The sequence below is a fragment of the Chroicocephalus ridibundus genome, chromosome 5 (assembly GCF_963924245.1).
Source record: "Chroicocephalus ridibundus chromosome 5, bChrRid1.1, whole genome shotgun sequence".
Classification (NCBI taxonomy): Eukaryota; Metazoa; Chordata; class Aves; order Charadriiformes; family Laridae; genus Chroicocephalus; species Chroicocephalus ridibundus.
The window spans coordinates 48,571,982-48,587,736 of record NC_086288.1 but is presented as its reverse complement, the minus strand read 5'-3'; the positions used below and the strand labels follow the sequence as shown (position 1 = coordinate 48,587,736).

At 39.9% G+C, this 15,755-nt stretch overlaps 1 protein-coding gene and 1 long non-coding RNA gene across 3 annotated transcripts in view; one reads left to right on the top strand and one right to left on the bottom strand.

The window, feature by feature from the left end:
* Positions 1 to 522: 522 nt before the first annotated feature.
* The window catches only part of KDM3A (lysine demethylase 3A), a 32,367-nt gene continuing 17,134 nt past the window's right edge, over positions 523 to 15,755 (top strand). The window contains exons 1-10 of one of the 2 annotated variants that reach the window (XM_063336946.1): positions 523 to 659; positions 1,204 to 1,392; positions 4,030 to 4,185; positions 6,806 to 6,916; positions 8,506 to 8,608; positions 9,521 to 9,645; positions 10,144 to 10,216; positions 10,301 to 10,389; positions 12,583 to 12,734; positions 14,163 to 14,734. In XM_063336946.1, the coding sequence (XP_063193016.1) occupies positions 1,222 to 1,392; positions 4,030 to 4,185; positions 6,806 to 6,916; positions 8,506 to 8,608; positions 9,521 to 9,645; positions 10,144 to 10,216; positions 10,301 to 10,389; positions 12,583 to 12,734; positions 14,163 to 14,734 (1,552 nt within the window). In that variant the 5' untranslated portion in view covers positions 523 to 659; positions 1,204 to 1,221. Of the gene's footprint in view, positions 660 to 767; positions 942 to 1,203; positions 1,393 to 4,029; positions 4,186 to 6,805; positions 6,917 to 8,505; positions 8,609 to 9,520; positions 9,646 to 10,143; positions 10,217 to 10,300; positions 10,390 to 12,582; positions 12,735 to 14,162; positions 14,735 to 15,755 lie in introns of those variants that run through there. The other variant, XM_063336947.1, reaches the window with a different exon arrangement.
* Positions 5,307 to 15,565, bottom strand: LOC134516596 (uncharacterized). Its single transcript, XR_010071370.1, has 3 exons — positions 15,217 to 15,565; positions 14,313 to 14,373; positions 5,307 to 5,581 (listed from the first exon to the last, which is right to left on the bottom strand). It is a non-coding gene; the product is annotated as an uncharacterized LOC134516596 (long non-coding RNA).

Below are 15,755 nucleotides of genomic sequence, written 5' to 3'. Positions count from 1 at the left end.
CTGCGCTTGCGCAGAAGCCGTCCGCAGGTGCCCCCTCCCCCTGTGCTATATCTGAGTACGCCGCGAACCGCACGTATAAGCGGCCGCCTCACACCTCTTGCCTCCCTCAGATCCTTCCGCCGACTCCAAAGGCGGCCCTCATAGCTTAAGGCTCAGCTCGCCTGAAGCGGAAACGTACGCCTGAAGGCACGCTACGGCCTGAAACGTGTTTGATTTTCCATTGGGCCCCATCTTTGGTCTCTTCATGGCCGTTGGCGGGCTGGCGCACTCCTGCACTCGAAGCTTTGCGGAAGGATACTGCTTTTTTTTTAATCCGCCATCTGCTGAGCAACGGTTTCGAGGCGTGGCCAGCGGCGCGGGCACCGCCCCTCCGGGCCAATCGCAGCGGGAGGCTAGTCGATAGCCCCGCCCTCCTGGCGCGGAGAAGCCAATGGGAGCGAGGGACGGGGCGGCGGGGGCCGTCCGCGGTGCGGGGCGGGGGGCGGTCGCGCGGGTGAGGGGGTGTGTGCGCCAGCGCGGGGCCGAGTAGTAGCGCTGGCTGCGGCGCAGCGGCCGTTGCCGGGGGCGGAGGGGGAAGCGCCGCGTTCGCCGAACCCGCTGCCCGGGCGCCGTGTCGCCGCGGGGTGCGCCGGGCTGGGGCCAGAGGGGGGGAGAAGCAGGTGAGGGCAGGGGCGAGGCTCGAAGAGCTGCCTGGGCGGGCAGCAGAGGGTGTTGGGGAGGCGTCCGGAAGGAGCTCGGCCCGGTCGCCTGCTTCCCTGCCTTCCCTTCAGCTGCCCACCCCCCACCCCCGAGCTTCGGCTCCTGAGAGGGAGGGAACAAAGAAGCGGCAGGGAGACGGGGTGGGAATCGCTGGGAGCTGCACTGCAGCAGCTTCTGGTGTTTCCTTCCACCCACCCCCAGCGAGGCAATGATTAACGAGAGCGTGGGCAAAGAAGCATCCTGTGGGTGTCGGAGGGCTCGGCTTGAGCCGCTTGAAAAGGAGCGGGGGAGGGGGGAGGACGGGGAGAGGAAGAAGGAAGCAGCGCTGCTCCCGCCCGCCCTGGCCCCCGCGGCTCCCTGCGAGGAAAGGCGGGCGGGGGGCGAGCACGCCGGCAGTGCTCGGAGCGCGGCCTGCCCGCTGACCGCCGCCTTGCTTTGTTGTTTTATTTTTCTCTTCTTTTTTTTTTTTTTTCTCTCCTCCTTCCTTCGGTTTCCTCCCTGGAGGCCTCCCGATGAGTTAAAATGGTGCTGAGGCTCGAGGGGAGCTGGTCGCTGCTGGTGGGGAAGAGGTTCCTCTGCCTGTCGGAGGAAGAGGACAGGTCGTGGGACACCAGTCGCATCTCGGAATGGCCCTGGAAGTCGGGCAAGATCCGAGCAGTTTCACATACGGACATATCCAAACAAGACCTGAAGGTAACCGGGAACTTCCAAAGAGACCTTCTGAAACGAGAGTGCTTACCCTGTGAGCTGGAAATTTAGTGTGCGTGCATGCGTGTGGGGGTGTGTATAGGCGTGTATATATATGCTATTGTTGGGGGACAGGGATTTTCTTAGTCAACTTGTCTGCCTAATGTGCTCGCAAACGCGTGCACCTCTGCGTAAAGCCCCCAGTGTGCTTATACTAATGGCGGAAATTACCTCAAACTAATTATAAACGTGCTTTCTTCCACCAGCATTTTGAAAACTTAAGACTTTTATTGCACCTGCTGTGCCTAGATTTTATTTCTGTGTATTTCCTAAGTGTAATTTAAGACGTTGTCAGTTGTAAACTTTTTTTTTTTCCACAGGTTGTAGTTACTAATGAAATGGAAACAATCCTATGTTGATGGGATTGTTGACTTCCCTTTCTTGCTCTTTGAAGTAGCTGGTAATGAACGAGTACTTCTCCTGTCTTGAAAGACGTGCCAAATTCATGTATGGTGGAGGTTTCTCAGACTCTTTTTGCGTGGTGGCCATTTCTTAATGATTACCAACAGGATTTCTAAACATGCAATCAATTACTGCAAACTTAGTGAAACTTGTTAACTATATAGTTTGGGTGGAATTCAAGCGACTTTCACAGTTTGACTGTGAAGCTCTTAAGGGGCTGTTTGGCAACTGTAGTCAGTAAAACTGTTCAACCATGTCTGAGCAATTACTATAGCATACAAAGTACTCGCTAAGGACAAAATTCCACTATAGTAACGGCATCTTGTTACATGGTCCTCCTGTTTGTTTCTAGGAGGGACTTTGGTGGCAGGCTGTTCTACGACAGCAAGAACAGTACCATCTTTCAATTAAAACTATTTACTTGCCTTTTTTTTTAATGGGAAGAACTTTGTGACCTTAGATTAACTGAAAAAGCACCTGCTTCTTGTCAAACAAGAAGAAATTGTATGTATTTCTAACTCTTTCTTGAAAGTGTGAAGTTTGGGACTTGTTATGAAGAGCCGCGAGTTGTTAGAGGCCGAGCTTCTTGTTATGGATCTGCGGCAGGGGTGGAGCTTTCTCCATCTTTGGCCGGCGGGGCTGTGCCCATGCCATACTTGGAGGGAGGAGGAGGATGTTGCTGCTGCAGAAAGCTCTTCTTGAGGACCTTCTCTGGGACATAAAAGAAGGAGCAGGTGCTGTTGAAGACTTTATTGTGAGCCTGGTAACTGGTTACGGTTCTGCCAGAAGCAATTGACTTAATGCGTTCTCCAGTGCAAGTGTTAAAGAAGTTGCAAAGTAGACAATTGAGGCGCTGAGAACTTTTTGTACCAAAACACATGCCATCTCCTTTGTACCAAAACACCTCCTGAGTAATGTATAGTTAGACCCAAAATAGTAATGGACTGGGGGGAGGAGGAAAAGTCTCTAAAGGAGTAGAAATATTTAATCTTTTTCTATCGTCTCAGGAGCAAGCTACAGAATAGAAGGGCTGTCTACTTTTGAAATTATTTTCTCAACTGTATTTTCCTGTTTGTGTGGTGTTCATACTATAGACAAAACAAGCCATTCTGGTTCTGGTACTTGTGTTATTTGCTTATCTCTTTCATTGTTTCCATGAACTTCAAAATGACTAAATTCATTTCTGCACCCATTAGTTTTATGACTCCTGTCTGTGGTAATGCTGTTTTGCGTGCATGCTTTTACTTGCCTTTCGCCTTAGAGGGAAGCTTAAACACAAGGGAATGTTTCTAAGATTCACTCAACTGAGAGATTTCTGTGCTGTTAGTTAAATGTATTTAGACTGGATTGTTATATTTTATGGGAAGAGAGAGTGATTTTTCTGAGTAGTGTTCTTTATCAAGACATTCCAATTCCTGTATTTAGGCAAAGTCGTATTTGTGGTCTTTCCCAATCCTTTGCTGATCTCCCCATGTTGCCTATGAAAGAATAGTAATGTCATCCCAAAGAAATTGGTCAAGCCACTGTGTTTTTGCTGTGAAGTAACAGCTGCTTTCCTCTTGAAAAGTTTGTATAGATGCTTCAGAGATTAGTAATGATAAATACCAGGTAAACGCAGGCAGAAAATTACCTTCTTCCTGTGATATAATTTGATCACCTTTACTGGCTTACTGTCATTTGTGCTTTCAATAAATTAACTAAAGTTATTCTTTGGAACTCTTAAAATATTTCTGGAAAAACAGCCTGCTTTTTCAGGTACTCTGGTCTAGAGTTTGTGGAAAGTGCATATGCCACTACTATATACAGTCCTTTAGAGTTTTAGGGGGTTTTGTGTATGTGTGTTTCCTTGATTGTAAACACTGGTGGCAGAGTTAACACATTTAGCTGTCCTTGAGTAGCAGAGGACTTGAGAAGGAAAGATCGTATAGTTAAATAGGAATATTAGTGTTTTATGTGACAGTAATGATGACAAACCATTTAATGTTCACTGTCACTTAAAAAATACTAGGTCATGCTGGGATCCTTTAGTGATTGGTTGGTTGTGTGACAGAAAGGCAGTAATCATGTTTGCATTATAAGTACTTTTTTTTTCTTGGAGGAAATTGGTGTTTGTCCTTTTTCATGTTGTGTATGCCTGAATTTTATGGTTAGTCACTCCTTCATTTTGCTTCCTTTCTGTAGATTTGTGTAGAATTTGATGATGAATCATGGGAAAAGAGAAGATGGATGGAAGTCTACAGCCATAAAATGAAAGTATTCCTGGTGGAGCAAAAGCTGGTACTGGCTGAAAGAAAATATCAGGCTGGTTCTATGTCTCCTGTCCAGTGGCCTGCAATGGCAAGTATATGCTTGGCAAAAATCATGTTGATTCTGCACTTACTTGTTCTAGGGACAGTGTTGTTACAGGTGTGAATTTCTCAAGTACAGCTTCACTCATGTACTTTTATATGTGATTTGAAGGGAAACTAAATCTCTGTGCAGCTAGAGCTTGGCAGAGCTTGTAAGCATTTGAAGTTGGTATATTGTGCCTGGAGATACAGGAATGTATTTTTATGACTTTGCTCCCAAACCACTCTTCTGTACAATGTTAATTTCTTTTCCCTCAAGTCTCGTATTTCTTCCTTCTTTTGTGAAATTGCAGTTAAGAATAGAGATAAAAAGGGTAAACAATAGATTTCTAAGGATAGCCTGTATTTTTATCTTAAATTCTTGTTTTACTCTGCCTCAAGTACTGTTAATTCTTCAATGATTCTTGATCTGAGACAAAAATAATTTGAATGACTCCTATGTGGTGGCAGCCTGGCACAGGTAATTTGTGAGATCTGGATTTTGTGCTTATAAAAATGTGAGCTATGCTGTACAAGCCAGAGAACCAAGCTTTCTGTAACTGCCATGCATGGCTGGCTAGGAAAATTAGCCAGTAGAGGTGAACAGGGAACACTTCTTAATGTATTCAGCCAGTATAGTTTTACTTGACTACTTTGGTTATTGCTACTCGTAAAATTAGTTGTGAAATAAAGATGTAAACTTGCTGAACATCAGTTATGCTGAAGTTGTAGTCCATGTTTAATACTCTTCTAACTTCTCTAGGTATAAAGTATGCGGTGTAATTCATATTGCTGCATTTTAGCTGAGGTTTTTCTTAAGCAAAGTTAACCTAAGCAGATATTTATTGGAAGTAGGGCCAAATAAGACAGGAGAGGAAGTGTGAAGATGAATTCTTAATTTTATTTCCTGACCTGTCCATTAGTATCAGCATTTCTACTGGGAGATTTTGCTGATACAATGTTCTGAAAACCTGCTTACTTAAACTTAACTGTTGTCCCTTTCTAAGTATCTGAACAGTTCTTACTAGACACTTGTCTTTGTTGAGCATAAAGCTTCCTTTATGATGTGTTTGATGTGTCAGATCAGGCAGTGTATGTGTTTATAAGCTCATTTAGCAGAGGAACAATGTAGGATAAAGTAAAACGCAATACTGGAATTTGTCTTGACTTTTTCCTCCCATTCCCACCACTCAAGACAAGAAAGAAGGGGTCAAAAAAGGGATGCGTGGATTAATTTATTTAAATCTTTATCACAACTTATTGATTCAAGTATATGGGAGAGTATGTTTCTGACAAATGGAATAGCTTTGGAGAACTCCTGTGATGCCCTGTCACTCCTGGAGAGGCTCTTGTTCCTCTTTTGTTCCTCTTGTGGTGATACTGCCCCTTTGCCAATGCTGTCCAAACTGAAGTGAAAACAACAAAAGAGAAGAAAGTCTTTGTTTGCTTGATCAGTCCTATGGAAACCCAAATGCATACTCTATCAGAATGGTTTTCTTTTTTTCTTTTAAATGGGGCACAAATGTACCTTTCACATAGGGAGGAATTATTCTCGCCACTTCTGATGTTCCAGGCTCCTGATGCTTACCCACTCAGAGCTGTTACTGCAGGACTAGACAAAATTTAACCTTGAACGTACTGGGAAGAGTTCAGAAGCTTTTAAAGGAAACTTTTTTTCTTGTCTGTTCTTAAAGCCTTTGGTCAGCCTGAACACAATTTCATCATTCTGCTGCAGTGGTATAAGAACTATGAGGCTATCCAAGTCATTATACACACCTAAAATAAGGCTTCAGTATACTGTTAATGTTGCGTGAGCTTTGAGAACTTTAATGTAAGCCATGCAGCAGGCCCTCATTGAGGGGTCTGGAGAGCAAGACTTATGAGGAGTGTCTGAGGGAACAGGGCTTGTGGAGGCTGAGGGGAGACCTTATTGCTTTCTACAACTACCTGAAAGGAGGTTGTAGCTGGGTGGGGGTTGGCCTCTTCTCCCAAGTAACAGGTGATAGGACAAGAGGAAATGGCCTCAAGTTTGCCAAGGGGAGGTTTAGATTGGATATCAGGAAAAATTTCTTCACGGAAAGTGTTGTCAAGCATTGGAACAGGCTGCCCAGGGAAGTGGTTGAGTTGCCATCTCTGGAGGTACTTAAAAGATGGGTAGACATAGTGCTGAGGGACATGGTTTAGTGGTAACTTGGCAGTGCTACATTAACAGTTGAACTTGATGATCTTAAGTGTCTCTTCCAAGCAAAGCGATTCTATGATTTGCTAGCTATTTCCCCCAGTGTACCATAAGGAGGGTTTTTCATTAACATATTAACAATTAGAACTCTTAATGTTAGTAAATTCTTCATGTTGAGATGAATGATTAATGATGGTTAATGGCAGCCACCTGAACTGAATTCCTTACTCATTCTAATAAATGAAATTAATTGCAAGTATAGTCCAGTACCTCCTTTATTAGGCATATATTAGAAGTTTTATTAGAAACTTGCTTTGTTTCAAGAGTTGCGTGTAGATGTGATATCTTAACCGAGAAATAGATGCAAACATAAAATAATTTTTTAAATGCAAATGAGGAGTGATGAGGTCTTCTTACTCTGTTTCTAAGACAATGTTTATCACTTTTCTAGACTTACAAATCCTTAGTGGACAAAGCTGGTTTGGGATCAATGGTTTCAGTACGCTATCTTGGTGAAGAGAGATGTGTCTTTATTTCTAAGGACCTTTTGACACCCATTCAGGTAACCTTGTATGGCCTTATAAAGATGGAAGATAAATCTTTTATCTTGGTATTTAAGATATGTCACATCAATATATTCTAAATGCAAACTTAAGGTTGGAAAAACTTGGAGTAAGTATGTATTGCCATAACTCATAAATACAAGTTCTGAATGTAATGTGTGATTCAGTGTAATGTGTTAATTAAAAACCTTCTGAAGCTGATCCAGGACATGGTCACTTAAGAGAGATGGATGAAGGAGTGTGCTAGGACAGTTATTCATCTCAGGTGACAGCAGTTGTGTCACATTGATGGGGATAATCTGAAATAGTTTCCCTTTGTTCTTGCTAGTTAATAGAAACGCATCACTTCTAAACAAATGAGGAACTGGTCAGGATATAAATGAGACGATTGAATTGTAGTCCCTGTATTGAGCACCAAGAGGAAAGTTTGTTAGTGAAATTTAGGTGGAGATGGATTGAAACAATTGCCCCATGTGACTGGGTCAGGCATTTTGAAGAGTAGTATCTGCTAATGATAAATGATTTAACCTTTTCAGGAAACTACTCTCAAGACCTATAAACAGTCTGAATAAAACTAGTAATAGATGTCCCATGTTGAGACTGCTAGTAGTGTCATCATCAGTGTTCTGTTTTGACTTGTTAACAGTCAGCAAATAGACAACTCCTCTTGAGAAACTAACAAAAGAATCACTTAAAGCTAAATTTGAGTTGTAGATTGTTGTCTTGCCTGTGCTGGCTCAACAACAGAGTAAAGAATTATTTATGTAGAAGCCTTATGCCGATACTGCAATGGAGAAGATTACTTTTTTGGCTTCTTGAATAACAGTTTCTTGACTGCTATCTCTTTAGCCTTCTGCTGCTTATAAATACCAGAGCAGTGCAAAAAGAAAAAAAAAAAAAAACCAAAAAACGAAACCCAACAAGCCCCAAACCCTTTTTTTTTTTATTAGCACTCTGAGCCATTGGTAAAAACTTGCTCTAAACTTTCCATTTCAGAATCAATTCTAAATGTTTTCAAGAAGCTTGGTTTAGATAACAATAGAGGAAGAAAAACCCTAAAATATAAATACATGATGCTGAATAACTATGAATGATTTAAAGTAGCTGACTCTGTTTTCATTTGTATGAACATTTTGTAATAGTGTCTTGAGATGGACTGTATCCTGGTGGTGTTATCACAAATAGAAAACTTAAAATGCTTACATTTACGTATGCTCAGGACTATTTATATGTTGTCTCTCCTGAGAACTTAAAATCCTAAATTAAAAAATGGATGGTTCAATTAAACTTAGTGCTCATTAGCAATCTAGTGAAACAAACCAGATTGTTTTCAGGACAGTATTAAAGCAGAGTTGGAGAGCTCACTTCAGTCTGGCTTGCAGATAATTGATCCAGATTAGTAGTAAGGAAATGATGTCTGCCTCAATAGATACAATGTTGTAGGAGCTGAAAGAACACAGAGTAATGAGAAACTTGTTGGACTTGTATGAATTTCTGCAATCTTTTTTTCTAAATATTATGGGATTTTGTCAATCAAGCATTATTCTTAATAGCAACTTATATATTTCTTTTTTTCCCCTCTAAATAGGATATGGACAGTTCCAGGCTTCCTCTTAAGGATGATCAAAATGTTAATGAAGAAATACAAGCTTTAGTAAAGAAACACCTAGATGAAACACGCTTGGTACAAGGTACAAGCCTACTCTGTAGTGGAAAACTCTGGCAATAAATACTCAAGTCAAAAGAGAAATCTTAGCAGTGATGGTGTAAATTACAGTAATCTGTTTCAGGGATAAAAGCTTTTTTAAAATACTGATTCCACTTTCTTTTACAGCAATGAATGCAAAATGTGAGGGATTATAGAGATCTAAGTTTCAGATATTTTCTTTGTATGAGTACGTAGTTTAGGCACATATAGACGGCCTGTCACTTGTGAAAGAGATATCAAATTTGTAGCAGTTTTCACTGAAATTATTTGGAGTTCTTTATTGTTTCAGATGGTTTGATTATTTTTTTTTTCAGTCCAATGCTTGTTTATAAAAACTTCCAAAGTTTTATGTAGAGACTACTTTTTTAGTCAAGTTAAAATTTTTATTTTTAGATTTACTAGCTTCAAATTCTTAATTACTGGCTTCATACAAGCATATTTGTAGTCATATACTTGCATGTGCAAGGAAAGTCTTACTTTAATAGAAATGTAAATACTGCAACTTAGAGTTGTCACTTCCATGTCACTTTACAGTTGTCACTGTAAAGAGAAGAAAACTTCACATCAAAATATTGAATCTTTATTTCAGTGTCCACTGATCTGCTTCACTGTCTGAAATCTGGAGGTCAGCCTGGCCTCTGCTGCATGTCTTAACCTCCAGAAAACTTAATTGAATTATTCCAGGAAGGAAGTAGCTGGAACATATTTTTTTCATGTGTGGGTTTTTTTTCCATAAAGTATATGGAAGTTGTCCCAAGGTTCCCAGTTTGTTTGCTTGCTTACATCTTGCATACAGTACTGTCAGCAAATTCACATTGGTAACTGTGATGATCTTCATGCTCCCTTTTTCTTAAGATCCCTTTTCTTGTTTTTTTTTTTCTTTTCAATTTTTAAGGTGGAAAAAATATCATTGGTTCAAAAATCAGAATTTACAGCCTGGATCCATCTACTCAGTGGTTCACAGCAGTTGTTGTCAATGGTAATCCAGCTACAAGAACTCTAGAAGTCAACTGTCAGGAGGTAAGAACCGGTTGCTCTGGGTTTAAAATCAGAGATGTGGAATGGGTAGAACATTTATTTATATTCCCACCAACATCATTTTTAATTCTGTCCTTGCTGTAATATACTTAAAAATATGGGGATCGGTGTAGTGCGGAATAATCTATTACCCCGAAGTGTTTCTGTATGCTGCTGGTAGAATTATCAAATAAGAAATGGCCTTCTATGCAAAATGAGGAAGACCTGGAATTTTTACTTGAAGAGTGAGGCAAACGTACAATTCTGGTTTCTTTGCTTTCTGTGCTGTGTAGACATTGCTCTGAAGCACCAGTTTATGTGTGTGCTTTCATGCAGAGACTGTGTCACAGCAACATATTGTTAAATTCAGCTTGGTATTCAAAGAACCTAGAAGTTAAATGTCTAAGCTTAGTCTATACCACAACATCTAAGATAAATACATTCAAACAGTAACTTTCACGTCTCTAAATGGCTGCTTCTGTGGTTTTGTTCCTTTTCAAGATTCCAGCTTTAAAAACTCTTGATCCAGAGTTAATTCATGTTGAAATCATATATGACAACAATGGAAAATGTGGTAAGACCTGTTATTGTTCGTTCTTCAAATGCTAAGTAGCATATTTGTGATAAATATACTAATCTTGATCACCTTCTCTTCCAGATAAATCTAAAAGAGTTGCGGGCATGAAAAGGAAGTCATCTGAGAGTAGTGGAGGTGTTGATGTTAAACACACAAAATCTTCTCCTGAGGTGATGTCTTACTGTGTTATATATGACTGTTATATAATGGTTATGTCACTTCTCAGAACATCTTGAATAAGGATTAGATAGAAAAGTGGAATAATAAATATAATCCCTAGGAGGGTGTGTTGAGTTCTTTGAAACTTGTCTAGGCATGGGTAAAACATCTTGCTTTATGATAATCTGAGAAAAAGCTACTGAGCCTTAAAGGTTGTTTTCTTAACTGTACTTTTTCCCCCTTCCTGCTTAGGAGTTAGCTTGCCTGGTCATGTATTCTGTAATGGGTGAAAACGCAAAGCAGTTCTCAAGATTATAACCTTTGCTTTTTGCATTCTTTTTTTAACTATTTTGTACTTAACCCAATACCTTCAGCTACGCTTGCATGCTTTGAGGATTTAAACTACACAAGCAGTGGTTTGAAGAATGTTGTTTCAGCACAAAAAGGGAATATGACTACTTTTATAGTAATTCCATGTCTATGTTTATTTCTTTTGTGAGTGACCTGCCAAGTATCACTGAGATTTAAGAAAATTCTCTCAAAGGTCAAGAAACGATCTGGGTAACTTAAGTATAGAAATGCAAATGAAAAATAATGACTTGGCTAAAGAACAGTACTTCGAATTTACCCTATAATTTTCGCCCAGTGTTTCAGACCAAAATTTGCATTTTAGGCAGGAGCAGCCATCTGGAAGCTCTAGAGTGGTGGTGGGGGTGGGTTTTTGTTTCATTTTTTTGGCGTCATGTTCTTGGCTTCTCTGCAGTCAGTCCTGTGCCGAGTCAATTATGTGGGTCTGGCTGATGTGTCTACCATTATGTAGGTCTGGCTAATAGTCTAATGACTATTAGAAATCTTTAATGGCTTCACAACAATACAGCATGAAGTAGCAAGTACAGGATAAGATTCCTCAATGAAAAGCGATCTATTTACTGCTGAGGAAGAGCAAGCAGCAAATCAGTGTTAAGTAACCTGTACATTGCAGTCATGCTCTGCTTATGTTTCTATAGCTCAAGCTTGAGTACCTTTATCATCTTTCAGGGCTCAATTTGCCAATCTTTATCTTTCTGCATATTCAGCCATTGAGCAGCCTGCTTGATACATACAAAGCTGGTCTTTATATAATATTCCAAATGTCCTGCAGAAGAGTTGTTCTGATCTGAATTCATAGCTTGTTTTACCTTAACATAGTGAAGTTATTTACTTCTAATTTTCTAGTCTGCCTTCCTTCGAAGGACTGGATTTTTTATCACTTTTGTACTCATTGGGAAATGTCTTGCAACTATTTTCTCAAAATGGTTACAGGCGAGTGTGCTTTCTAATAAGAAAAACAGAAGTTCTGTTTGTTTCTCTGATTTTGGTGGATGCAAATATATGGGAGTCATTAGCTGAAGCTATATTTTTTTTGTTTTACTTAGTATGTGATAGTAGTCTGATTTCTAATATGGAGTTAATTCCAGTGGTTTTTTTGAGAGCTTGTCTCAATGCCTGACAGCTGTGTTATACCAAAGCAGAAAGGAAATATTTTGGAGTTGATGGTAAAGAGTCTGTAGTGTAACTTCCAGCAGTGAGTTGAGTGTGTGGGAGTGGAATATGAATGTTAGAGCTGAGGAAGGAGCCCCACAGAAAAATACACTTTCTAATTTGGTAGGCCTGTTGTATTCCTAAAAGAACTGTAGATTTGTGAGGCTGGTGATTTAATCAGCACGGGATTTCTTTACTTAACACTGTCTAGAATCCCAGTACAAAGACTTTCTAACTACAAGGAAGTTTGCATCTAGATTTTTGTTAATGTTGTCAGACTAACTTCACTGTTTTAGTTTTCTCTAGGATTTTTCAAATGAGCTCTGAAAGCTATTTGTGAATTCTTGATGACTGCAATTATTTTAGAAAGATCGTTGCACTGGCAGTTATGAGGAGCAGGGCTTTCTATCCTATTTGCCTTCTTAATACGCCTTCCTTTCTCCGAAACCGTTTGATAATTGGGGTAAAATGAATTACAATGAGCAGTGTTTCATGGAACCTATAAGGTTTAAAAGGGCAATGTAAGGTCTTTCCATCTTACAGACTGAGTGAGGAATGGTCTTCAACGAACTTTATTAAACACAATGGCAAGGGTATTATGTATCTTTCTTTTTAAGCTCAACCCTGCAAAGCAGTATTTCTGTTATCCTGAATCTTCCTAACTGTTAAAATCTCCCTTACAGGTTTCTCCCAGTCAGGGACACGTGCAGTCAGTACCAACAGTGTTGGGTGAAGCATTGCTAGGATGTACCCCTGCTAATAAAGACCAAAGGCATCAAGGCCTGCCCCTGCCAGCTAACTCACCACCCAATCTTGGTGCAGAAACTCCTCAGGGGTAAGAAATCAGTTTATGCTTACGCAGACTTTTTCCCCCCCCTCCAAAAATAATTCTTAGCAAAACAAACTCAGAGGTTATTTTAAAGAGCTGTAGTATACTAGTCTTCTATAATATTGGCATAGAAAAGTGTTAGCCTTAATTGCCCCGGATACATAATTTGCCTGCTTATGCTATATTTTTCTCTTTTCTCTTTGAGGTAGTTGCCCTTCAATGTCATGAGCCAATGTTACTGCTTCATTGTACCCATTTGTAAACAGAAGTGTTATACATAGGTGTGGTGCCTACTTTTTGTTCTGCATTTCACCCCTGCCCCCAAGAAAAATAGAACGCATTCAGGCAGGTGTCCAGTATACTAGCTTCTTGCAGATCAAGTACGGGTCCTTGGTTACACTTCTGTTGAACACTAGTCGCTTTAAACTTCATTGTTACCTGTAGGAGGCTAGAAAATGACCAACTGGGTGTAAAACCTTTCAATACCAAGTTTCCCACTCCAAACTTTCCTTGAACAAATTTGAGCTGATACTGCATTTCCATTATAAAACTAGCTCTAGAAGTCATGTTCTGGAGGCATTTTTCAATCAGATAAATGTCTTCAAGATACAAACTTATATGTCAGCTATGACAGGAAGAAGGGCAGTCAGGGGCCTGAGATGAAGGGTATGTTTTAGTCAATTCTCTGACCATAGCGAGTATGGGAACTGTATTGTACCATTAACTGTTTTTCCGAGTATAAATTGCAGCTCCTTCCTAACATGCATAATTTGAAAGTTAGTATATTGTGCTTGTGCCCCCAATTCTGTCACAAAAATGAATATATATGGTAGAAATAGTGTAACAGTAAAACTCAAATTTTGTGTATTAGCTTTAAAGGAAGTGCTGTAGGGTTTTTTCCACTTTTGTGTATATATCTCACAAGACGAATATAGAAAAGATGATGATTTTTTTGAGTTTTTTGTGTGGGAAGCTTTTTGTGAGCTTTTTGTGGGGAGCTTTTAGCACCAGCCAGAAGTTTCTTAGAGTATTAGAATCTTCTCACACAGACATGCAAGTCAAATGCATTTGGTTATACAGCTGTTGCATGGAGGAAAACGAGAAAGTAACTGTTTAAAGTAGTGGAGTAGCTGCAGTACCTAAATATGTGTGTGCCTAAGTATGCATACAGCTTTATCATTCTGTCCAACTCTTAAAAAAAAAAAAAAAAATTAAAAAAAAAATCAAATGCAAAAAACCTGAACAAAAGAAAACCCTCAAAAACACAAACCTATTTAACCTCACACAAAACTTAAAATCTTGGAACATTAGGGTTCAAAGTACATGATTAAATTTCATCTTTCAAGCTTTAAATGTGACTGGATTGAAGAGCTGATGCCTTGATTTGCTTGACACCTTTTTCTTTGTCTAATTATTGTGTGTCATGTGTTTCAGCACATGTAGACGAAGCTTACCAGAAACTCATCCTTCTTGTCTTAATACTGGAATTAAACCATTGAAGGAAGATCTGACAGCCTTTCCTAAAGTGAGATTTATATCTAAAGAACAAATGCAAAATCCCAATGATCAAAATGGTAAATATACCTCTTTGACAACCTCAAGATCTCCATCTTTGACTGATTCAGCTAATGAAAAAGGAACCAACCTGAAAAATACAAATGAAGCTCTTATGAAGCCCACAACAAACTTTCCAAAAGAGTGTGTTTCTGTAAAACAGTTGCAACACCTTAACTCTTCCATAGCAATACCCAGAGTCAGTAGTACTCTTGAACTGCAGCGGACTTTAGATTGTAGACCCTCAACCTCAGATGCTCATCCTCTCTCTTTTACTGAGTCTGGAGTTAAATCACAAAGCAATTGCAACAGCCAGAACAGCCACAAAGGAAACAAGATTGATGAACCTATAGACATGGATTTTTTTATTAGAAGAAATTCAAATGAGATTCTTTATGACAGAAATGAAAATGAGAGCTTTTGGACTGGAAGTGCCAAGGTCCAGGATAATAGTAAGTATTTTTAAATCTTCCTGTCATTTGAAAGTCCTTGTAGTTTCTGTATAATTACATACAAGTAGGTATATAATTACATACATACTTTGTAACATATGAAAATTAGTAATTTAAATTGTGTGAGTGATTTGGAATTTGAGTCATTTGTGGACTCTTTTACAAGAGGAATGCAATAAACTTGATAAAGTCCTTTCATGATAAGGGATAAGGACTAAAAACTAATTTATAGAAATAAGTTGTTACAAAATGTATGCCAGAACAGAATGGCAAAACAGATTACAAAAACAAGGTTCTGTTTGGAATGCAAATGCTGTGGTCCTAAGTTATTTTAAGCATGGTGAGGGATGGAAGTTGTTCTTAACAAAGCTTTGTTTGAGAGGGGCTTTCATTTAATAAATGTTCTGAAATCAAAATAAACAAAAACCCCAACCAACCAAAAACCAAATAATCAAGAACCACCCAACCCCAAAACAACCAACCTTGTTTCCATGTTTTCTGTGGCCCGCTTCCACTTGGTGGGCTCTTGAAGTTTTCCACATGGAAGAATGGGAAAGGCTGTAGTTGTTTAAGGAGCTGGACTCCTTATGTTACGTATTGTGCTGTGCATCAGGTGATATAGCTGATCATCCTGGGTTCTGGGAATCTCCCTACACACCCACCTCTTTCTTTCCAATCTCATGTTGCTTGGTCTTGGATTACCATGTGCTGTTCCATAATTAACCTGGGAACACAGCCAGCCAAGCAGTCACTGCTGTGCCCTGCTAGGCCTCGCCCGCAATGTGGGAGGGAGAGAGATGTTTGGCATCTATTACAAAGAAGATGAAAGCTGTTGTTGCGTTGTGAAGGGTGAAAACAGGACTGAGAAATGGCCAGGTTGTACTTTTGTCTTCATTTCTCGCAAAATGTGGTTACTTTGTGCCCTGGTCTACTCAGTGCTCAGCTACTTCAGCCCTGATGGCTGAGGAACTTCCATTAAAAGCAGACACTCTCAAAATACTCCTCTGTGGAGGTGCAAAAG